Source organism: Diorhabda sublineata, chromosome 7 (genome assembly GCF_026230105.1).
Source record: "Diorhabda sublineata isolate icDioSubl1.1 chromosome 7, icDioSubl1.1, whole genome shotgun sequence".
NCBI classification, from domain to species: domain Eukaryota; kingdom Metazoa; phylum Arthropoda; class Insecta; order Coleoptera; family Chrysomelidae; genus Diorhabda; species Diorhabda sublineata.
In genome coordinates this window covers 13,916,846-13,940,764 of record NC_079480.1, presented here as the reverse complement: position 1 = coordinate 13,940,764, position 23,919 = coordinate 13,916,846, and the positions used below count along the sequence as shown (strand labels likewise).

Genomic DNA, 23,919 nt, shown 5'->3' with positions numbered 1-23,919 from the left:
TTCACTTTGAAGTGTTTTAACATGATTTTCAGGTCTATTTAAAGTTATCTAATTATCTCCTAATTTTAGTTTTTTGTCAACTTTACTTCATTAAAAGTAATTTCACGTATTCCAATATATATTCAGGATTGCATTGAAGAAATAAAACTTTAAAAACATAGGTAGATGAACTTTAAGTATTTTGTTTATTAATATTGGGATATATTTAAATTTCGTTTATTATTAAATATATATCTAAATAAACCATCTTACTGTATTTAATCAAACAGAAAACCACGAAAAATATACATTCAAAAATTCTTCGAAATCAAAAGTGTTTGTTTTAAAATTGACTGCATATTTTAAATATTTAAATGATTATTCGTTTTTAATACTTTTTCCAAAAAAAATATTGTGTATATGTCAGTTTGTAAGTAAACAAAAAACACCTGGTCAAAAATTCCCAATGACTTATTTCGCATATTTATTAGGATACGTCGAAATAGTCCCGCCTACAAAGATCAATTTACATTGCCTTTTGAGGTTATGATTGTTTAAAACAATTCGTTTATAATACAGTTTCGTATATAAATCAGCAAATTTATCAGATTTATTATATAACTTGGAACAAGAATTGTGAGTAATGGTTATTTTTAACTAACACACAATGTAAATTACGAACCTAGGTCCTCGACCAGCCTCAACATTACGCCGCCAATGTGAACATCTCCTTTTACGCGAATCAACCTTTCCGTTTGAAGATCCGTGACAAAAACTCGAAGGTCCCATGTGCCATCTCCTACGACTTGTCCGTTCGCAAACATATTTGTTTTTTTTTATATATTTAATAATTAACACTTCACTTTCACGAGAACTTATTTTTTAGGTTAGAATTCACAAAATCACATATTTTTCACGCATCACGCAAATTTTGGAAGACTGGAAATGTGGAGCAAACGCTCGCTAACAAGCCAAGTGAAAATTGAAAATGAAAATGGGAGATAAAAGAGAGAATAATACTTCAGATAACGAGTTTGCGCGTTTCGTATCGCTTCAGGTCCGTACTTAGAAATTAAATACAGTATTTAAAATATTTTTTATGGAAAATGTTTTTAGATATTTAGATACTAAACGCAGTTCGTAATCAGAATTTTATATAAGAAAATGTTTTTGGCCTGTTTCATTTTTCAATCGAAATATTGTCTATTTTATTATTTTGTCTAAGTCAAAAATTTTTTTGACTATAAAAAATCTAAAAACAATTAATTTTTCTATTTGTTTCTGAAAACTACTTAAAATTTTTTTTGGAAGAATTTTTTTCGGAAAATACATACAAAAATGAACAATTTGAAAAATAAAACTATTGATTATTATAATTTGAGCAATTTTGACGAATTATCCAAGTTTTGAAAAAGTTAAAATTTTTGTAATTTTTTCTGATTGAATGATTTTTTTATAACCAAAAATAAGATGGACCCCACTTTTCATTAAAAACCTTGTTTTAATTCACCTCCCTACTTACCGATTCAGTACCAACCTTTTTTTTACGGAAATAACCATAGAAAAAATATTAAAGATAGAGTGGCATATAAATGAAATTATACTATTGGACGAGAGAAAGAGCATCGGTTTACCACAATGTATCTCTCTCTACTCGCCAATAAATTCAAAACTTATTATTGTCTTCTTTTGACATTCCCACCACTTCGACGTCATTTCGATCCAATCAGAATACCTCGCTCTCTCTATAATATTTTGTCTGTGTAAATAATTCAGTTCTGTTTGTTTGACAGATGATAGAAAAGATTGAGGTTAAATTCTTTTTTGGTTGATGCCTTTGTGTATTCTATTTTTGCCTAAAATATCAAATAATTTGAAATCATTGAATTTTATCAAAATCATATGAATTGAGATATGTACCTCTCTACTCACAGAATCAATACCAACCTTTTTTTCACGGAAATAACTCGGTTCAGTTTATTTGACAGATGGATAAAAAGTTTGAGGTTAGATTTACTTGTTTTTTGATTGGTGCACAGTAGTTAAGGTATGGGAATTTATTATTTATATTTCACTTTTGTATTGACAAGTGCGAGTGGCATAAATCAGAGAGTTTGCGCGTTTCGTGCCGGTTCAGGTCCGTATTTAAAAATCAAAATATTTTCTTAAATTTTTTGATTTTATTCAATCATTTTTTATAACAGAATTATTTTTTCTCTATTTTATTGTTTTGATTGCTTTTTATTTATAATATACGAATTTACACCTTTTGTAACGGTTCAGATCCGTACTTAAAAATTAATTGAATATTTTTCTTAAATTCCTTTTTTTTTAAATCACTTTTTATCAGATTAATTTCTCTTTTTTTTTATTTCGATTGCTTTTCATTCATGAGAAACGAATTTATGTATTTTCGTTTCGGTTCAGGTCCGTATTTAAAAATTTAATGCAGTTGAAATATCATTTAAAAAAATGTTTTTGTTTTTATCCGATCACTTTTTATGCTGCAATCTATTTTTATCTATCTTATTATTTTTATTTGGAATGAGGGTGAGGATTCAGGTATATGAAAAAAAAGAAAACAATTTCCATGCAGTCATTTTATAAAATATAGTGAAATAACTACCGAAATATAATAAATATAATAACAGTAACTATTTAATGACATAATTGTGGATAAAATAATAAAATTCTCATTATTACCTACCAATTATTATTAAAAAAATCTAAAACAATTTTTGAAAACATAACCTCAATAAAAATTTAAAAATTAAAAATATTCTGGAATTTACATTGTGTCAGGTTGCCGATTGATCTTCCGTTGGTAAACCTAGACCGTTATAATAAACCAGAGCTTTTCTAACAAAATCGGGTCTGATATTATACAGGGGATGGGTTGACATCTAAAATGAAAAATAGTTTCAATACATGTTCATAGTGTAATTAGAGTTAATTGAAGCTAAAATAACTTGTGGATTATTTTCATACAATATTTGTAAATATCTCATATTTTAGAGAAAACAACCAGAGAATCATAATTTGGTTCGATATTGATGATATCATAGTACAATATTAAAAAAAATTGATGAAAACATAATATTCGCAATTATGAGCTGAATTGGACATTCCGTTAGAAAATTGTATTCCTTGGAAAAAAGAAAACTAAACTGACAATAATATTGAAAATTTAAAGTTTGTATTTTAAAGGGAAGCACCGAAACCCTATTTATCAACCCCAGGAGACTTTAACGAGTTGTTGCATTGAAATTTGGAGGAATAGTTGTTTCTAGATGTCAAAATGACAGATCGACATGATTTGCTAAGGTTTTTTTGTAATGTAAGTGGTAATGATTTTCGAGTTTTTTTTACAGAAATTTGTTAATGCCCCCCGAGTGTAATTTTATGTACAATTCATATCCATGACTTTTTGGGTTCTAATTGGTTAAAAAATAGTTCTAGCTTTTGTTTCATCAAAAATTGGCTTTTTTGGTATGTTTTTTCAAATATAGATCTTTTATGGGATGATTTGGTCAAAAATTGAATTTTTTTAGTTCTAATTGGTTAAAATGTAGTTTTTTGAGTTCAATCTTGCTTGTCATGGCCTAATTGAACCAAAGTTGTAAGTATCTTAGATAATATAGTCTAAAAAGGACACTTATAAGGTCCAATTGGTATAAAAATAATTTTTTAGTACAATTTAGCAAAAAATAGACTTTCTTATTGCTAATTGCTTAACAAAATAGTTTTTTGACTTCAATTTGGTCGAAATTTTCCTTTGTTTTGTACAATTTAATGAAAAATCGGCTTTTCTTGAATTATTTCGGTCAAAAAGGTATCCTCTTAGTTATAATTGGTCAAAAAAAGGCTCTTCTCAGTTTAGTGGGATTAAAAAGTGGTTTGGCCAAACTCCATTTGGTAGAAAAGACTTTTACAAGTTTTATTCAGTCAAAAATAGACTTTTTTCATTGATAATTGTTTTTTGACTTCAATAAACTCCAAAATTGGCTTTGGTTGACTCAATTGAACGAAAAATTGGTCTTTCTTCAATTATTTCGGTCAAAATCGTATCCTCTTAGTTTTAATTGGTAAAAAATGGCTCTTCAGTTTAATCTGATTAAAAATTGGCTCTCCTCCAAATTGAATTTAGTATAAAAGACTTTTCAGAGTTTTATTAGGCCAAAAATGAAATTTTTCATTGCTAACTGTTGAAAAAAATGGTTTTCGACTTTAAATTGCTCAAAAATTTGGTTTTGGTTGCTAATTGTTTCAAAAAATGTTTTTATCACTTCATATTTTTATTGACCCATGATTAGCGGTCATTCTTTACCACTTCGAATGGGGTGTTTTTATCCATTTGGTCCATTGATTTGTCATTTGGTTAAACAATAGCTTTTTCAAGCCATTTATTGGTTTGAAGTGCCGATACAAAATACGGTCAGACATAATAACAATTTTGTCAACCACTGCTATAAAATGGATCTGAAACCTCGTTAAAGTCTCCCAAGGTAAAAATACAATCCTCAATTATCAATATTTTCAACTATATCACACGAATCCGTTTCCTTTTACTTGTCTCGAAACAATTTTGATGTTATTTGTGCAGTTTTTTCTCAATTCGGTATCTTTTCTTCTAGATATGAATCCTTCCATTGGAGTTCCGCACCTAAATTAATTCTTTTTAATATGGAGAGGTCACTTCGGTCACTTACCACTTCGTTATGTTTGGATCCTAATATACTGGTAGTATCTACGAAACGTTGGGATAGTGAAAGGCCACTTATGGTATAACAAGTATGATATAGATCCCTATTCCTTCCGGGTTTATCTAAAAGTCCTCCATTCGGATTCTGACAACACACAAGGAGGTATTCTTGCAAAGAACCATTATCAAACAAGTGTTTTTTTGGTGTATTTCCAGCTATAAGATAGATAGATGTTAATAAATAAGTCAAGTTACATTTGAACTACTTTGCATATGTATAAAGTACTAATAAATATATGGTAGACATTTAATTATGAAAATGTTGAATTACCAGCGTGAAGAAGAGAGTAAATTAAAGGGAAAGCTCCTCCTTGCCAAAAGGAATAACAACCATCGACTAATTTATTTGTTCTACCTTGAAATCCACCTTCTAGTTTCATTTGTTTTTGTACCAGCCACCTCTGGAACACAAATATAACAAATAAAAGAGGAATTGGGATTGGCTCGGTTGGAAAATGGGGAAAATTATTAATAAATATTGTTTACTAGTAATGTTTATCAATTTACTAAAATAATTTTACATTTGTTTTTATTTATTAATAATTAGTTAATTTTTATTTTAAAAATAACTATATTTTGTTTCATAGGGTGAAGTAGAAATAAATTGTTTAAATATAAGATGTATGCATTTCTGTACACACTGAAAGTTAATATTGGGGTCAATGTAATTTGATGATCGTTTCATCCTGACATTTCAAAAATATTGAGATAATTGACCGATCAAACTGTTTGTACTTTTTTAATTTTCAATCAACTTGGTCAAAAAGTGGTTTTTTTCGAAAATAGTTTGGTCAAAAAGTGGCTTGTCTGGCCTAATTCACGAAAAAATTGACCTTTCTTAGATTAGTTTGGTTAAAAATAGTCTCATTGTAGTTCAAATTGGTACGGTTCGTTTTTTTGGTATAATCTGGTCACAATTACTTTCATTTATTTTAATTGGTTAAAAAAATGGGTTTTCAAGTTTATTTTAGTCGAAAGAGGGCCTCTTAGTTAAATTTGGTAAAAATTTGGCTTTTCTCCAACGCTTTAATAAATCTGGACTTTCTCACCATTAATTTAGTCAAAAATGGTTTTTTTTTGGTCCTGATTAGTTACGAAACTCATTTTTGAATTTGAAATGATAGAAAATTTGCTTTTTTTGAACTGAATTTAGTCAAAAATTAGCTTTTCTGGCCTAATTTAATGTAAAATTGAGCTTTCTTCATTCATTTGGTCACAATGAATGGTCTCATTTTATTTCTTATTAGAAGGTTAGGATTTTATTCAATTTGATCAAAAATTCACCTTTTTTAACTCAAAATGAGTTTTTCTTAGTTTTAATTGGTTACAAAAGATTTTTTTAGTTCAAAACAATCAAAAATTTGCTTTTTTGAGTTCAACTTGGGCACCATTTCCAAATATCAATGACCATTAAAGACACTACACTGTTTTCTCTCTTATCCATTTTTTTGTGATATACCATTTCCATATCCTTACAGGTTGTATCCAAATTCTCCTTTTTAAATATACACAACCTCATCAAAACCAATATGTTCTGTAACCTAAAAACCTAAGAGACTTTAGGCTTACCAATAAAGCTTTTTCATCAACTAAATGGCCTTTATTCAATATAACTAATGCAGCTAATCCACAAAACGCATACCCTCCATGAGCTTCCATACCGGGACATCCAGAGAAACCACCTTCATAAGTTTGACAACTGAAAATTGGGAGATAGAAGGATTTTTAAGAAAAAATAATCATTTAATTACCTAACTATCCATTCCGCGGTATTCCTGAATAATTCTGGTGTCATTATACCTGTGAGACTGGCGATTGAAAGGGCACAATAAGCTCCACGGATATCAATTTCTCCATTCTCGTGCATTTCAAAAGATCCATCTGGTTGCCTCACACTCCATAAAAAGTCTTGTAATTTTTTACTGATAACAAATAAATTAATACACACAAAATATGGCAACAAATATATTGATTAATGTAATATAAAATAAGTTACTTACCGATCAATCACATTTAAAGCTTCTTCAGTTCCTAAAATGACTAACGCGTTAACTGCTGCATATGTTGTTGCTAAATGGGGTATTTGACCAGGTCCACCACCAAATCCTCCTTTCGGACTTTGACATCTACAAGATTAAAAAATTATAATTTTCTATTGGAATAAAAAATAATTATTTTCCATACTTTGCTAAAAACCTTGCAACTGCCCTTTTTCTTCTATTATCCAATTGTATTCCTATTAGAGATAAAGGATGTAAAATCCAATAGCACAACCACGGTCTACTAGCATCTAAAACCTGATAGAACCCACTCAATGGAGGTTTAACTTATAAAGATTGGATCATTATATTTAAATTTTCCATGATTGTTTAAACTACACTTTTCACTTTGGGTATGTTTAAATGTAGAAAAATCACATGTATTCATAAATTGAGAAATAATTATATAAATTAAATAGTAACTAAATAAAATAATTCCCCACTTTCCCCTATACATAATAATTTAAATACAAAAAGTACATTTCTGTATTTTTTTGGTGAAATGAGATACGGGAGTGGAGAAAGAGAACAGTGGGAAGAGTAAGATACAAGAAATTGGAAGGAATAGTAAAAAAAATCGATAATTATGTTTCAAATTATACATACCTCGTAAGACGACGAAAGATAAGTTATACTATCATATAAAAAATTCCTGTGTTTTTCTTTAAGAAGTTCGGGTAAATTTTTATTAACCTTTAATCTTGTATGTAAGTCCTCGTATTTTCGTAAAACTAATTTTTCAACATCGATCTGAAATCCACAATTCCAACCAAACAAATTTTTAGGTTACATTTGATTTTACCTGTTCATCTGAAGTTTTCGTTGGGCAATTTTCAAAATTGAGCGTTTGTTTTCTTATTGTAGATATAGGACGCAAATTTAACTCCATATTCTGACATAAATTAACTTATAACTTGATCTTCTATATATGAAATTAGACGTAAAGCGCAAGTTAAACAATTTATACACTATTTACTTCTTCTTCTTATGTATTATAGATTCTTTCCTTGTCTAAGATAGGATTTTAGATCGAATTTTAGATGTACTATGCTAATTAAATAGTGTCTGATATGTGAAAAATATAGATAAAAAAGTACATATCAACAGATAATTAGAACCTTATCAAAAGGAAAAAATAATTAAAGACTATAAAAGAAGATAATTATAAACATAGACATAGTAAAACTAGACTAGACGTCATATAATTTCTATATTTTAAAGTAGTATGAAGTTTAGAAAGAAACAGCCACTAGTTTAAAGTAGAGATCATAGACAAAGTAATACTAGACTGCGCTTTTAATAAAACTCGTGTTCCATTAAAATGAGATACAACAAAAACTTAGGAAAATAAATGTAAACTTCTCTATTTAAGAATAAACTGGAACTGTCGACTTGTTTTATGACGTCACACTTAACTAACCGATATGTTCACTTTACTTAAGCATGATGAAATGCGAAAAATCGTCTAATCGACATTCACTGACTTAGGGCTGTTAGACTCTTGCTTTATATATCAAAACCACCTTCTGGAACCATTGAATCCCGAGATTGTGGTAAAAACAAAAAGTTTCTTTTTGATTGTTTCGATAAAGAAAAACAATCACAAAAAATTAATAGGCCATCCAAGAAATATCCGGCACAGCCGCCAAAGCTTCGATAACATATTAGAACAGGACGGGCTTCATGATCCATATCAGTGGTCAAGCTCGATTTAATGACGAATCAAGTCGTTGGAAATTGTAGGTGTAATTTGGAAACTGAGACAAATCTAATTGAAAAGTTAGAAGGTTAATGCGAATGAAAATTAATAAAGGAACTATGAAAATATTGCTGAGAATCTGAATTTTTATAAAATATATCACTTCTAGACTCTATACTCCCCACTCCTTATGATTTTTTAGCTTTAAACTGAATTATATGTATCCTAAAAATTACTTGGCATCTACCAAAAACTTCAAATTCACTTGGTTAGGTTCAATGTGTTTATATTGAGATACCAATCGAACGAATAAATAAATAAATTCTGTAAATGGAAACCACGATTTTTCTTGATAATTTATCATTTTATTTGGTCCTGAATACGGTCCTGCTCAGACGAGAAACAATTTGTTTGACACGACCTCGAATTGAGTTGCATAGTTGCATTAATCAATAAATAATTATTAAAATAAAAAGTTTCAATGTATTGGTCACTTGAAATAGATAAAACACTGATATATGTTGAAAATATTTTAATAAAGATAATCTAATATTACAAAAAATCATTAATATATTGTTCGATATTTGATATATACCTGTATTTATAACTTATTCAAAATATCTACTTGGAATTAAATTTCAGTCGACGATGTCACACAATCAGTTTTCTGTATCCGGTCAAATTGTACTTTCTTATATTTTGAAAATAATAAATCACGTAATTCTGTAGTATGAGTATAATCCCTAGTTTCGCATACTACTTTTACCTAAAACAATAAAATAGTTTAGATTGAGTAATTATAAGGGTTAATTTGAAAATAATAATGTGTTACCTCCACGCTAAAAACGTCTGATGTGACCCATGCCCTTTCGTGAATAATATCTTTGATAGAAACACCTACAGAACAAATTATTTTGCATAATTCGGATATACCACCAGGTCTATCGCTAACTGTCACTTTAAATTTTACTAATCGCCCGTCTGCCGCTAAACCTCGGTCTAAACACCTCCCCAACAGTGTTGTATCAATATTTCCACCACTCAGGATCAAAACAACCCTAAAAGTAGTAGAATATAAGAAAATTATTGACAACATCATTCCGAACTATAAAGATACTAGCAAGTTTAAAAACATAAATCTATATATTTCACAACGAGGGTAAGAGCTTGGCAACATTGTAATGTCATACTTTTAATGTGCGCCAATAAAAATCGTTAGATTAATTTTGTGAGGTTAATAAATTTGATTTACAAGTAGTAAACTTAATCAACTTTATTTATTAACAAATATGAACATAATTATTGGTGAGTAGTTTTCAAATTCTTATTTAGTTATGTAATAAAATTGCAATTCTTTTTATTATTATACAAAAACTAACAATGTTTTGTAACACATTTTAATAATATAAACAATTTAATTTTTTTCTCGTAATGATACGTTCATGTTTGCGGTTTGCTATTTCATTTTTTTGCACCGGTCATCACCAAAACTATTTTTTAAGTTTTCACTATTTTTCGGGATTATAGATCAGTTTAATATTATTCGCTTATTAACTTGGAATAATAAAAACAGTTTGGAATTGAAACACAGATCGCTGTATATTTGAGATGTTGCCATATTTATTGTACTTATAGCCGAAAGTTATTGAAATACTTTTTCATGATTTTTAATAGTAGTAAAAGTAAATGAATACATGCCTTTTTCCTTTGAATTCATTTAAAAATCCAGCTAAAATTGCCGCTAAACCACAAGCACCTGCTCCTTCAACTACACATTTTTCATTTTCGATAAATCTCAATATTGACAACGCTATCCATTCTTCTTTTACAACTATCTAACAACAGAATGACGAAATTAATAATAGTTTTAATTTTATAACAATTTTTTTCACTTACCATTTTATCTACCAAATGTTTTGAAGTATTCCAAGCATTGTATCCGACTTGAGGTACTGCCAGTCCATCGGCCAAAGTAGATTCTATATCCGTATGCATGGGTTCCGAATTTTCGATCGCTTTAGTGTAACTGGCGCATCTTTCCGATTCTACACCCTAATTTAAAAAAATATTTTTTTTACAACGATTTGTATACAGTGTGTTACGTTAATATATACTGTAAATTACAGTGAAGTCTGATATTACTGTCCAATTAAATACTTACAATAATTTTAATACTGGGATTGAGAGTTTTTACTGCTACAGCTACTCCCGCCAAAAGCCCGCCACCACCTGTTGGTACCACAACCGCGTCTATATCTTCTACTTGTTCCATGATTTCCAATCCTATGGTACCTTGACCAGCTATAGCCTGTGGATTATCGTACCTAAAAAATATATTAAACGAAGGGTTTAATTGATTTTAATATATAATTTAGAAATTACCCTAATTTGAAGGAACACAATTTTAAGTAAAGACATACGTTCTTAAGGATTTTACGATATTATGAGGTCATTGTATTTAAAACAGGTATCTCTGAACAATATTAATAAAAATTTATTATGAGCTCTATTATTTTTTCAAATCTTGACCATATCTGTACGAAAACTTTCTTTAGCGATTAAATAAATATTTTATTTTTTATCTTGATATATTCGAGCACTTGACAACGCCGCAATTATTTTAACAGTTTGAAGTAACTTTTGTTGTTCCAATCTAAAGCATTCGTGTTGACCTATTCTGACAGATGTCATTTTTAAGCGAATTAGTAATAGTCAAATCAGTTAAAAAATAATTAAACAAACAATTAGAAGCAAATTTATTCATTCGAAAATACCGTCTGTAATAAAGGGTAACAAACATTTTTTATCTTGATATGAATATTGCTTAAGATGTTGATACATGAAACAGTGGGTTTTTTATAGTGTTAAATCATTGACTATAACAATTGCATATCAATTGGATTTAGTGACAGGCTAATAGAAAAGCGTTACAGTGACGGCGGGGATATACAGGGTGGATTAATTAACATATATTTAATAAAAACCATTAAGGTGAACTTATAGTGACGGTGGGGACATACAGGGGGAGTTTTTAGTGCGACAAGACCTGAAAATCGCATATCAATTGGATTAAGTGTCAAATATAAGAAAAAGCGTTAAGGTAAGTTCTCAGTGACGGCTGGAACATACAGGGTAAGTTTGTAGTGTGCAAAAACTTGAAAATCACATATGAATTGGATTCAGTTACATATATATTAAAAAAAGCATTAAGGTTAATTTATAGTGACGGTGAGGACATACAGGGGAAGTTTTTAGTGCTACAAAATGTAACGAGACTTGAAAATCATATATTAATTGAATTTAGTTAGGCGTTAAGGGAAGCTTTCAGTTATGGCGAGAATATACAGGGTGTCTAATTATTGAAATTATTAACTAAAATTGTAAATAACGACGTGCTATTAAAAGAAATTATGCCTATATTTACAGGGTAGCTTATAGTTGCGTATCAAAACAAATATACGTCTTTTTAAATACAACCTGTGTAGTAATAACCAATTCTCTATCTCAATATAATGAAATTGTATTTGATATGTTGTTTACTCTATATATAACTATTGGAAGTTATACAGGGGCTTAATTTATAGTGATATAAATTGAATTATACGAAATTTTTAATATTGAAAACTCTGTTAAACGTTTTCTTGTTTTAAATTGGTGGAATTTTTGATATTTTGATTTTTAAAAGATAATTTACCCATTAATAAATATCCATCCGGTTTCTTTGGCTAATTGCATAGCTCTCCTTTTCGCCTCTGCCATGTTCCTACCTTCCATGATGACGTTAGCGTTGTATTCTTTGCATTTTTGTACTTTCATTATCGGAGCTGTAATCGGCATTACTACAGTCACTGGTACTCCTAACTGATAACCATGGTAACTTAGAGCCTGCGCGTGGTTACCCAGAGAAGCTGCGATGACGCCTTTTCTCTTTTGTTCGTTGGTTAATTGGAGTAGGGCGTATCTGGCACCTCGTTCTTTGAAACTAATTATAAAACAAAATTAATATACTACTTAACATGAGAGTTTCGAAATCTGGCTATAAAATCAAAATATAAGGATAGTTTTTCAAGAACACACCTTCCAGTTTGTTGTAAAAAATCCTTTTTCAGAAATATATCCATTTCTGTTAACCCAGACATGTGGGAGCGCTATAAAAATCATCAAAATATCTATTAATTAAATGAAAAACATGAAATTGTATATCTAAAGTCGATAGGAAGTCATAAAAAAGCAAAATCAAAAGTTATATTTTCTGAAATTACCAATCTAACTCGTTTATTCGATACTTGAAGTTGTAAAAAGCTGTTTCAAAAATATTTTAATAAATACATCAAATTTTTAACAATAAAATGTTTGAAATTCGAAAAAGTAATTAGTTTTACCAACTCTTGAGTATTTCGCTATATTGAAGACTATTTTGAAGATCAGGCAACGTTGTAATTCGTTCTTTAGCCAATAGTCAAACAAAAACATTAAAATTAACAAGTTTCTCATTTTTGCTATATTTAGATTGTACAGGTTGTCCCTTTAAAAGTTACGGATTGTTAACCATTGGGCTTGAAACGCCCCTGGCCTTCAGATAGTAGTGTAGAATTATTTATTACGTCTAACATGAACATACGTAATCATCTATCAAAAATCGATAATGTTCGAATGTATAATTCAGAAAATATACTTAAATATTGAATGACACGCCAAAACGCATTTGTTATCACATGACTGAGTATGACGTAGAAAGTAAGTGAACAGACTTAAGTGAGGTTAGAAGTAAATACAGTTCAAACAAAGTTTGAGATTTTTTTAAAAAACCAATGGCACGGGTGTGTTTTTAATTTTATAGAATACAAGATGACGTATCGTTGGTGCATTGTACTAGAATGTTTTAACATCGAAAGCTTTAATCAAAACATAACCTTCAAAGCTACCATTTTTATGACTACATTTTAATAAAGTTCAAGCAAAAAAATGTTACTATAAGGAAGTCTAATTAGTAATTCTTACGTATCTGATTTTACTCAACGTATTTCAGCCGAAGTAAATAATTGATTATTAGCAAAATCCTATTTCGGTCATAATTTCAATTAGAAACCATTACAAAAACAAAAATCGCACTTAACAACCAATTACTTCCACTCACAACAACAAAATGGCGTTTGAAAGGCGATACGCGGCGACTACGTTTCAGTATTTACTTACTTTCTACGTCACAACCGTAGTATTCATTAAAAACGTTTTCTGTCACGTGTTATTACTCAAATTATCATCAATTTATATTTGCGATTTATAATATTTGTTAGTTATAATTCAATTCAACCTAAATTCATAAATAAGAAGTGATTTATAATTTTTTAAATATGTTTAATATAGAAATTATCGACCACTACAAGAACCCTATTCCTTCGTGGCTTACGTGACGAGGCTATTAAAACGTAATTATTCCAATAAAAAATAAAATATTTTCAATATATATTTATATATAATGTACAAGAATTTAAGGAAAAAGGAGCGAATGAAGGAATTCAAATGTAACTAAAAAGTGAGGTTAGCTTACAAAATTGTTTCTGTACACAAATTTCAAATGCTCAGAACGAGATTATAAAAATGATTTTATTAAAAAAAAAGCATTTGGGCATATACTTAATTTGATTATATATATTTCACTATTACAAATGATTCTATATTTTTGTCTGGTTCGTAATTGAAAAATAATGAAAGTAACAATTTTCCGTGATAGTTTTTCATACCGTACATGGCGTGTATACAATTCCGCTTCTAATTTTGTACGCTGCCGAGGTGATTTCTTCGAAAGTAACCCTTACTGGTAGCTTCGAATTGCACATAGGGTCTTCAAATATGGGTTCCACTTCCTGGAATAATAAAACATTCCAAACTTACCAAATAATAATAAAAAATAAATAATATCATAAGTTCTATGGTTATAGTTTCCCAGCAAAGTGTTTGCCTGTCTCAGTTCCTGTATATTGCCACTTAATTCTATTTATAATATTATATTTATTTTCCAAAGTGATTTCTTCGTCGCCATGACCTTGAGTGCAGATGGAACTGTCTTTGCTTTCTTTAGAGCCGGTTCTCCCTTTTCAGTCCATTGTTTTGATTGTTCTTTTGTTTCGGGTGTGAATTGATGGACCCATGCTTCATCCATGATTATGAAACGGCGCTTTATTTCTGTGAAACATTGCCAAACACGGAAAAATGAAAATGAAATTTGAGAAAAATTTCCTTACGCTGTTTTGAAACTACCGTCCATTCTAGGTCATGCCAGTTACTTTTTGGATCATCCTCGTACGTTAACAATAAGAAAACCGATCGAAAAAATTGATGCTCGTTGTTTTTAAAATACTAGAGACACGATTTTTAGCTTTATTGAGGTTATGTTACATAATGGATACTTACTTCTTTCATAATACGAGTTATATAATTTCTAAGCATCGCGGTTATTCTTTAAGACCTTCTGTAAAATTTGATCTGCAATTATTATAAAATTATTATTTTAGCACTCTTTAATAATGTTTATCTATGGTTTATACACCCTTTTTCTTTTTTTTTGTTTCATTAATATGGAAAAATCAATTTTAACTAATATTGAACTTTGACCGTCTCTTTTTAAAGATTTGAAAAAAAAATTCTTAACATATATTAAAGGGCGTTGTCCATTTCGGCCCGAGGAGGCAAATGTCGTGCATAAAAACAGCCCTAATCGGCCCCAAACCCCAAATGTACCTATTTTAAATTTACCCATTTCGGCCCGGGCCCGAAGGGTTTAACGGTGGACTAATTAGGTGCTGCACATTTGGAATTTTAAATCTAATGCATCCAAATCCAACTATACGTACAGAAATTTATTAATTAATCAATTAATATTTATAATATTATGTACAAAAAACGTTAGAATTAGAATTATAATATGATACAATTTTCACATAATCTAATTTTTAAATTCCCTTCTTCCTATATTTACCTAACTTAACTTAATCGAACTTAACCTAACCTAATATAATCTAACATAACCTAACATAATCTAATCTAACCTAACATGACCTAACCTAACATAACGTTTTATTTTTTTTTTGTGTAGGTGAGAAAATCTTCCAAAGATCTCTGGGAAAGTGTCCCAGGTTTGCTGGAATAGTCGGCTAACCGCACCAGCTAAAAACCCACCCTCTTCCTTGTACTCCCTCTCCCCCTCATTGGCTCTGGAGGCATCCAATAGGGGTTTTATCTACGGACAAGGATCATGAAAATATACGTTATTAATTATTATACAATTAACTATATGAAGAAATGAAAATTGTATAATAAAAGAATTAAAATTGTATACGTAACTTAACCTAACCTAACCTAACTTAACCTTACCTAACCTAATCTAATCTAACCTAACTTAATCTTAACCTAATCTCACCTAATCTACCACTTCTTTTCGTGAAAATACTAAACTATAGTTATCACATAAATCACATATCTTAGAGAGGCACAAGCGATCTGTTTTTTTCACGTTTATCTTTTAACAAATATAAAACTAAAAAAACCACGTATAGTAAAAAGTTGTTTAAAAATGTTTTTACCACATACGCTCGTGATTTCACTTAACCTCACCAATTAACCAATTTTTCAGCCTTTTTTTACGATTTTAATACAGTTTAGATATTACTGTAGAACTAAATAATCTAACAATGAGCGCCCCCTATAAATAGTCTTTTTAATCATATTTTTATTGTGGGCTGAAATGGACAATCATTAAAATTTATCTCACCTGGTATTTCTGATTTCTGGGCCTAAACGGGCGTCTCGTCGCCCCAAACAATTAAATGAATTGTGCACGTTAACAAATACTGCAGAAATATTTGCAGTTCCGGACTAAGAGTCAGTTGGTACGTAATATAAAATGTTATATTTTTTGCGCAATTTTTTTCAATTCTTACATATTAATAAAATGTAAAAAAGTTGTGTGAATGGGGAAATGGGGAAACAAATTCAATTTAAAAAAGTTGTTGATCGAGTTTTACATTTTTAGTTACCATTTTAACGGACTTCACTAGTTTTAAATAAATTTTCTTTCGGTACTGTACTTAATGTCACAAAAATAAAAATTTTAACTTGTTTTTCAAATTGTCGTACTTTTTATATGAGAAGATTCATGACTTCAAGATACTTCATACATTTTGAATGTTTTATACGGGGGATTCTAGAAGAAATTTTTTATATTCTATAGCCAAAACAAAATTAGTTGTAAATATTAAGATTGAATCTACGACAATAAGTTCTGTAATATAAAGGTTATCTAAAGTTTTGAAGTCCAAGGTCGAAATTTTGAAAAATCATCATAATTTCTATAATATCTGTACAATTATTTTCAATATCATCGGGGTAATAGAAAAATACAAGATTAAGTTTGGAAAACATGATTATTATAATAATATAGGGTATATCACGACTTTTTGGTAGTCTAATTTTTTCCAAATTGTTCGTACAAAAGTTTTTGCCCGCACATTGAACGAATTACACCTCTAATTGCTTCCTCATTCACCGTATAGCCCAGATCTGGCCCCCAGTGACCACTGGCTGTTGGCTGATATCAGAAAAATGCTCGTAGATAAGAAATTCAGTTGAAATGAAGAAGCAATTGCTGAAACCGAAGCCTATTTTGAGACACAGGACAAATCCTTCTACAAGTACGGCATCGAGAAGTTATTGAATTTTCGAATGATTATATTCCTTTTGAAGTAGATTACATTGATGAATAAAATCGATTTTTGGTAAAAAAAGTGTTTTTATTAGTTAGTTTCGACTATTAGTCAGTAGTTCACCTAGGAAAATCGAGATACCCACCTATACAGCCGTTTAAACTTGTTCATTTGACATCCTCTAAAAACTCACATATAACTCGATGTGAGCAACTTCAAAAATCGGGGGTCAAAAGTCAAAAAATCGATTTTTCGCATATTTTTTACAAATAACTCGTTTCCAATGGGTTTTACGCTATTTGTATTTATTTTCAATATTGTAGTAAATTAAATGTTTTACAACTTTTGTTTCAAATATTTTTTCATACGGTAAATCGTTTCTGAGATAGAGGGCGGCTAGAATCCCGTTTGAAATCAACTGGTAGTCCCGATCGAATTGATAAATATAAATAGCGTAAAACCCATAGAAAACGAGTTATTTGTAAAAAATGTGCAAAAATCGATTTTTTTTACTTTGGACCCCCGATTTTTAAAATTGTTCACATCGAAGTATATGTGAGTTTTGAGAGGAGTTTTAGGATGTCAAATGAACAAGTTTAAACGACTGTATAGTTGGGTATATATTTAGCAATAATTCATAAACTTTATAAGAGATTTTTGTGATCGGGACTACCCAGTTGATTTCAAACGGGATTCTAACCGCCCGCGCTCTATCTCAGAAACGATTTACCGTATGAAAAAATTTTCGTAACAAAAGTTGTAGAGAATTTAATGCTCTACAATATCGATAATAAATATAAATGGCGTAAAACCCATAGAAAACGAGTTATTTGTAAAAAATGTGCAAAAAATCGATTTATTTTACTTTGGACCCCCGATTTTTAAAGTTGTTCACATCGAAGTATATGTGAGTTTTGAGAGGAGTTTTAGGATGTCAAATGAACAAGTTTAAACGACTGTATAGTTGGGTATATATTTAGCAATAATTTATAAACTTTATAAGAGATTTTTGTGATCGGGACTACCCAGTTGATTTCAAACGGGATTCTAACCGCGCGCGCTCTATCTCAGAAACGATTTACCGTATGAAAAAATTTTCGAAACAAAAGTTGTAGAGAATTTAATGCTCTACAATATCGATAATAAATATAAATGGCGTAAAACCCATAGAAAACGAGTTCTTTGTAAAAAATGTGCAAAAAATCGATTTATTTTACTTTGGACCCCCGATTTTTAAAGTTGTTCACATCGAAGTATACGTGAGTTTTGAGAGGAGTTTTAGGATGTCAAATGAACAAGTTTAAACGACTGTATAGTTGGGTATATATTTAGCAATAATTTATAAACTTTATAAGAGATTTTTGTGATCGGGACTACCCAGTTGATTTCAAACGGGATTCTAACCGCGCGCGCTCTATCTCAGAAACGATTTACCGTATGAAAAAATTTTCGAAACAAAAGTTGTAGAGAATTTAATGCTCTACAATATCGATAATAAATATAAATGGCGTAAAACCCATAGAAAACGAGTTCTTTGTAAAAAATGTGCAAAAAATCGATTTATTTTACTTTGGACCCCCGATTTTTAAAGTTGTTCACATCGAATTATACGTGAGTTTTGAGAGGAGTTTTAGGATGTCAAATGAACAAGTTTAAACGACTGTACAGTTGGGTATATATTTAGCAATACTTTATAAACTTTATAAGAGATTTTTGTGATCGGGACTACCCAGTTGATTTCAAACGGGATTCTAACCGCGCGCGCTCTATCTCAGAAACGATTTACCGTATGAAAAAATTTTCGAAACAAAAGTTGTAGAGAATTTAATGCTCTACAATATCGATAATAAATATAAATGGCGTAAAACCCATAGAAAACGAGTTCTTTGTAAAAAATGTGCAAAAAATCGATTTATTTTACTTTGGACCCCCGATTTTTAAAGTTGTTCACATCGAATTATACGTGAGTTTTGAGAGGAGTTTTAGGATGTCAAATGAACAAGTTTAAACGACTGTATAGTTGGGTATATATTTAGCAATAATTTATAAACTTTATAAGAGATTTTTGTGATCGGGACTACCCAGTTGATTTCAAACGGGATTCTAACCGCGCGCGCTCTATCTCAGAAACGATTTACCGTATGAAAAAATTTTCGTAACAAAAGTTGTAGAGAATTTAATGCTCTACAATATCGATAATAAATATAAATGGCGTAAAACCCATAGAAAACGAGTTATTTGTAAAAAATGTGCAAAAAATCGATTTATTTTACTTTGGACCCCCGATTTTTAAAGTTGTTCACATCGAATTATACGTGAGTTTTGAGAGGAGTTTTAGGATGTCAAATGAACAAGTTTAAACGACTGTACAGTTGGGTATATATTTAGCAATACTTTATAAACTTTATAAGAGATTTTTGTGATCGGGACTACCAGTTGATTTCAAACGGGATTCTAACCGCGCGCGCTCTATCTCAGAAACGATTTACCGTATGAAAAAATTTTCGAAACAAAAGTTGTAGAGAATTTAATGCTCTACAATATTGATAATAAATATAAATGGCGTAAAACCCATAGAAAACGAGTTATTTGTAAAAAACGTGCAAAAAATCGTTTTTTTTTTACTTTGGTCCCCCGATTTTTAAAGTTGTTCACATCGAATTATATGTGAGTTTTGAGAGGAGTTTTAGGATGTCAAATGAACAAGTTTAAACGACTGTATAGTTGGGTATATATTTAGCAATAATTTATAAACTTTATAAGAGATTTTTGTGATCGGGACTACCCAGTTGATTTCAAACGGGATTCTAACCGCGCGCGCTCTATCTCAGAAACGATTTACCGTATGAAAAAATTTTCGTAACAAAAGTTGTAGAGAATTTAATGCTCTACAATATTGATAATAAATATAAATGGCGTAAAACCCATAGAAAACGAGTTATTTGTAAAAAACGTGCAAAAAATCGTTTTTTTTTTACTTTGGTCCCCCGATTTTTAAAGTTGTTCACATCGAATTATACGTGAGTTTTGAGAGGAGTTTTAGGATGTCAAATGAACAAGTTTAAACGACTGTATAGTTGGGTATATATTTAGCAATAATTTATAAACTTTATAAGAGATTTTTGTGATCGGGACTACCCAGTTGATTTCAAACGGGATTCTAACCGCGCGCGCTCTATCTCAGAAACGATTTACCGTATGAAAAAATTTTCGTAACAAAAGTTGTAGAGAATTTAATGCTCTACAATATCGATAATAAATATAAATGGCGTAAAACCCATAGAAAACGAGTTATTTGTAAAAAATGTGCAAAAAATCGATTTATTTTACTTTGGACCCCCGATTTTTAAAGTTGTTCACATCGAATTATACGTGAGTTTTGAGAGGAGTTTTAGGATGTCAAATGAACAAGTTTAAACGACTGTACAGTTGGGTATATATTTAGCAATACTTTATAAACTTTATAAGAGATTTTTGTGATCGGGACTACCAGTTGATTTCAAACGGGATTCTAACCGCGCGCGCTCTATCTCAGAAACGATTTACCGTATGAAAAAATTTTCGTAACAAAAGTTGTAGAGAATTTAATGCTCTACAATATCGATAATAAATATAAATGGCGTAAAACCCATAGAAAACGAGTTATTTGTAAAAAATGTGCAAAAAATCGATTTATTTTACTTTGGATCCCCGATTTTTAAAGTTGTTCACATCGAAGTATACGTGAGTTTTGAGAGGAGTTTTAGGATGTCAAATGAACAAGTTTAAACGACTGTATAGTTGGGTATATATTTAGCAATAATTCATAAACTTTATAAGAGATTTTTGTGATCGGGACTACCCAGTTGATTTCAAACGGGATTCTAACCGCCCGCGCTCTATCTCAGAAACGATTTACCGTATGAAAAAATTTTCGTAACAAAAGTTGTAGAGAATTTAATGCTCTACAATATCGATAATAAATATAAATGGCGTAAAACCCATAGAAAACGAGTTATTTGTAAAAAATGTGCAAAAAATCGATTTATTTTACTTTGGACCCCCGATTTTTAAAGTTGTTCACATCGAATTATACGTGAGTTTTGAGAGGAGTTTTAGGATGTCAAATGAACAAGTTTAAACGACTTTATAGCTGGGTATATATTTAGCAATAACTTGTAAACTTTATAAGAGATTATTTTGATCGGGACTCTCATGTTGATTTAAAACGGGATTCTAACCGCACGCGCTCTATCTCAGAAACGATTCACCCTATGAAAAAATTTTCAAAACAAAAGTTGTAGAGAATTTAATGCTCTACAATATCGATAATAAATATAAATAACGTAAAACCCGTAGAAAACGACTTATTTGTAAAAAATCGATTTATTTAGTTTGGACCCCCGATTTTTGAGAGGAGTTTTAGAATGTCAAATGAACAAGTCTGAACGACTTTATAGCTTTATATATTTTCCGAAATTCTTGCCCTAATCTACCTAAAGTGACTGTATTATATTAACAGTAGAGTACATGCGTGTTTTAATTATTTTAATGTGTTTTTCGTATTGTATTAAATTCTATTTTCCTTAAATTATCATTAAATTCTCGTAAAAATACGCACAATCATTGTAATTTAGCGGTTATTTATTTTATTATCGCTTTACCAACTCAATTATCATCTGAAAATATGTATGTCAAGTACAAAACGACATCCAAGTTAAACTAGAAAATGAAAAGAAGAAGCTTACAATATCTGACATGTCGGAATCGTCAGGTGATTTTGTATAATTTTCCATATCTGACCACTACTGCAGGTTTTGTACACTTTGACTCAATATAAACTAGTTAGTGCAACGTTAAAATATAATCTTGACCCGCAGTCTTAAAAGTTATCTCTTCACCAAAAGATAAAATAATTTATACAGGATGTTCGCAATACGTAAATGGAAGGTTGTCAACTTCTAGACAATACAAGAAATTTTTGAAATTTCGTACGTTTAAACCCCTAATGGCCGGTTTCTTAGCGATCTAATAAAGTGCCAAATAATTATTAGCTACATAACTTTAGTAGGAACTTTTAATTGTCTACTGTTGGTAACACTATGAAAGATGTCTATATAGCAATCGTCCATATATTGAATAAAGAGAGAAATAATGTTGTCGTTTGTGATAACGATCTGTGCTTAATTAAATTTGCACCTGTTTTGTTAAGGTTAATGTTGAAATAGTCGCTAGTTGGAGAAACGCGTGTTGGTCTGAAAATTATAATTTATATTAGAAAATAATTAATAGGAAAGGAAAAAGAAAACGATCAAAAATTTCATCAAACAAATATTCTAAATCTTGAAATGCATCCATATTAAATATTTAATTATTTGTATGAGAAATATTTCCAAAAATGAACTAATCAAATATTGGTATAATAAACAAACAAACCACTTTAGAGGTTAAGTTTCTACTAAACTTTTTAATTGACACTTGTGTCTGCTTAATAACTTATTTGGCAAACAACGCGATGACACCGAATTTTTGGTTATTCGGCAAATAATAGTCAGTAGGTAAAAAAAACCGGAATTGGAGGTTAAGAAGCTGAAGACACCGAATTTTTGGTTATTCGCTAAATAATAGTTAGTAGGGACTTTATTAGGAAGTGAAGAAACCCGGAATCGGAGGTTTACAAGGTGAAGGTACCGAATTTTTGGTTATTCGGTTAATAACAGTTAGTAGGGACTTTATTAGGAAGTGAATAAACCCGGAATCGGAGGTTTAGAAGGTGGAGGCACCGAATTTTTGGTTATTCGTTTAATAATAGTTGGTAGGGACTTTATTAGGAGGTGAATAAACCCGGAATCGGAGGTTTAGAAGGTGGAGGCACCGAATTTTTGGTTATTCGGTTAATAATAGTTGGCAGGGACTTTATTAGGAGGTGAATAAACCCGGAATCGGAGGTTTAGAAGGTGGAGGCACCGAATTTTTGGTTATTCGGTTAATAATAGTTGGCAGGGACTTTATTAGGAGGTGAATAAACCCGGAATCGGAGGTTTAGAAGGTGGAGGCACCGAATTTTTGGTTATTCGTTTAATAATAGTTGGTAGGGACTTTATTAGGAGGTGAATAAACCCGGAATCGGAGGTTTAGAAGGTGGAGGCACCGAATTTTTGGTTATTCGGTTAATAACAGTTAGTAGGGACTTTATTAGGAAGTGAATAAACCCGGAATCGGAGGTTTAGAAGGTGGAGGCACCGAATTTTTGGTTATTCGTTTAATAATAGTTGGTAGGGACTTTATTAGGAGGTGAATAAACCCGGAATCGGAGGTTTAGAAGGTGGAGGCACCGAATTTTTGGTTATTCGGTTAATAATAGTTGGCAGGGACTTTATTAGGAGGTGAATAAACCCGGAATCGGAGGTTTAGAAGGTGGAGGCACCGAATTTTTGGTTATTCGGTTAATAATAGTTGGCAGGGACTTTATTAGGAGGTGAATAAACCCGGAATCGGAGGTTTAGAAGGTGGAGGCACCGAATTTTTGGTTATTCGGTTAATAATAGTTGGCAGGGACTTTATTAGGAGGTGAATAAACCCGGAATCGGAGGTTTAGAAGGTGGAGGCACCGAATTTTTGGTTATTCGGTTAATAATAGTTGGCAGGGACTTTATTAGGAGGTGAATAAACCCGGAATCGGAGGTTTAGAAGGTGGAGGCACCGAATTTTTGGTTATTCGGTTAATAATAGTTGGTAGGGACTTTATTAGGAGGTGAA

General features: G+C 30.5%; 4 protein-coding genes across 7 annotated transcripts in view; 1 reads left to right on the top strand and 3 right to left on the bottom strand.

Moving 5' to 3' along the window:
* Positions 1-1,012, bottom strand: part of LOC130446345 (unc-112-related protein-like) — a 52,518-nt gene extending 51,506 nt beyond the window's left edge. The window contains exon 1 of the mRNA XM_056782544.1: positions 662-1,012. Coding sequence (XP_056638522.1) covers positions 662-803 — 142 coding nt within the window. The 5' untranslated portion in view covers positions 804-1,012. The remainder of the gene's footprint in view (positions 1-661) is intronic.
* A 1,552-nt stretch (positions 1,013-2,564) lies between these two features.
* Positions 2,565-7,967, bottom strand: LOC130446694 (protein farnesyltransferase subunit beta). The gene is made up of 9 exons (XM_056783083.1): positions 7,583-7,967; positions 7,387-7,530; positions 6,926-7,038; positions 6,742-6,867; positions 6,493-6,663; positions 6,311-6,440; positions 5,013-5,142; positions 4,689-4,897; positions 2,565-2,882 (listed from the first exon to the last, which is right to left on the bottom strand). Exons 1-9 carry the CDS (start codon positions 7,667-7,669, stop codon positions 2,778-2,780), a joined length of 1,215 nt encoding a protein of 404 aa, XP_056639061.1. The 5' UTR covers positions 7,670-7,967; the 3' UTR covers positions 2,565-2,777.
* A 1,029-nt stretch (positions 7,968-8,996) lies between these two features.
* LOC130446431 (L-threonine dehydratase catabolic TdcB) lies at positions 8,997-22,018 on the bottom strand. Of its 2 annotated transcripts, XM_056782690.1 has the most exons (10): positions 21,909-21,982; positions 14,894-14,965; positions 14,224-14,346; positions 12,557-12,627; positions 12,174-12,461; positions 10,641-10,803; positions 10,376-10,531; positions 10,178-10,314; positions 9,312-9,537; positions 8,997-9,245 (listed from the first exon to the last, which is right to left on the bottom strand). In XM_056782690.1, the coding sequence occupies exons 2-10, from the start codon at positions 14,927-14,929 to the stop codon at positions 9,111-9,113; spliced, it is 1,335 nt and encodes a 444-aa protein (XP_056638668.1). In that variant the 5' UTR covers positions 14,930-14,965; positions 21,909-21,982; the 3' UTR covers positions 8,997-9,110. The 2 variants fall into 2 exon arrangements, with proteins under 2 accessions (XP_056638668.1, XP_056638667.1); XM_056782689.1 differs by lacking the exon at positions 14,894-14,965 and having other exon boundaries at positions 21,909-22,018.
* LOC130446432 (uncharacterized) overlaps positions 9,592-23,919 on the top strand; it is a 55,964-nt gene continuing 41,636 nt past the window's right edge. Inside the window, exon 1 of one of the 3 annotated variants that reach the window (XM_056782694.1) lies at positions 9,592-9,784. In XM_056782694.1, the coding sequence (XP_056638672.1) occupies positions 9,769-9,784 (16 nt within the window). In that variant the 5' untranslated portion in view covers positions 9,592-9,768. Of the gene's footprint in view, positions 9,785-11,221; positions 11,580-23,919 lie in introns of those variants that run through there. The other 2 variants (XM_056782698.1, XM_056782696.1) reach the window with 2 other exon arrangements.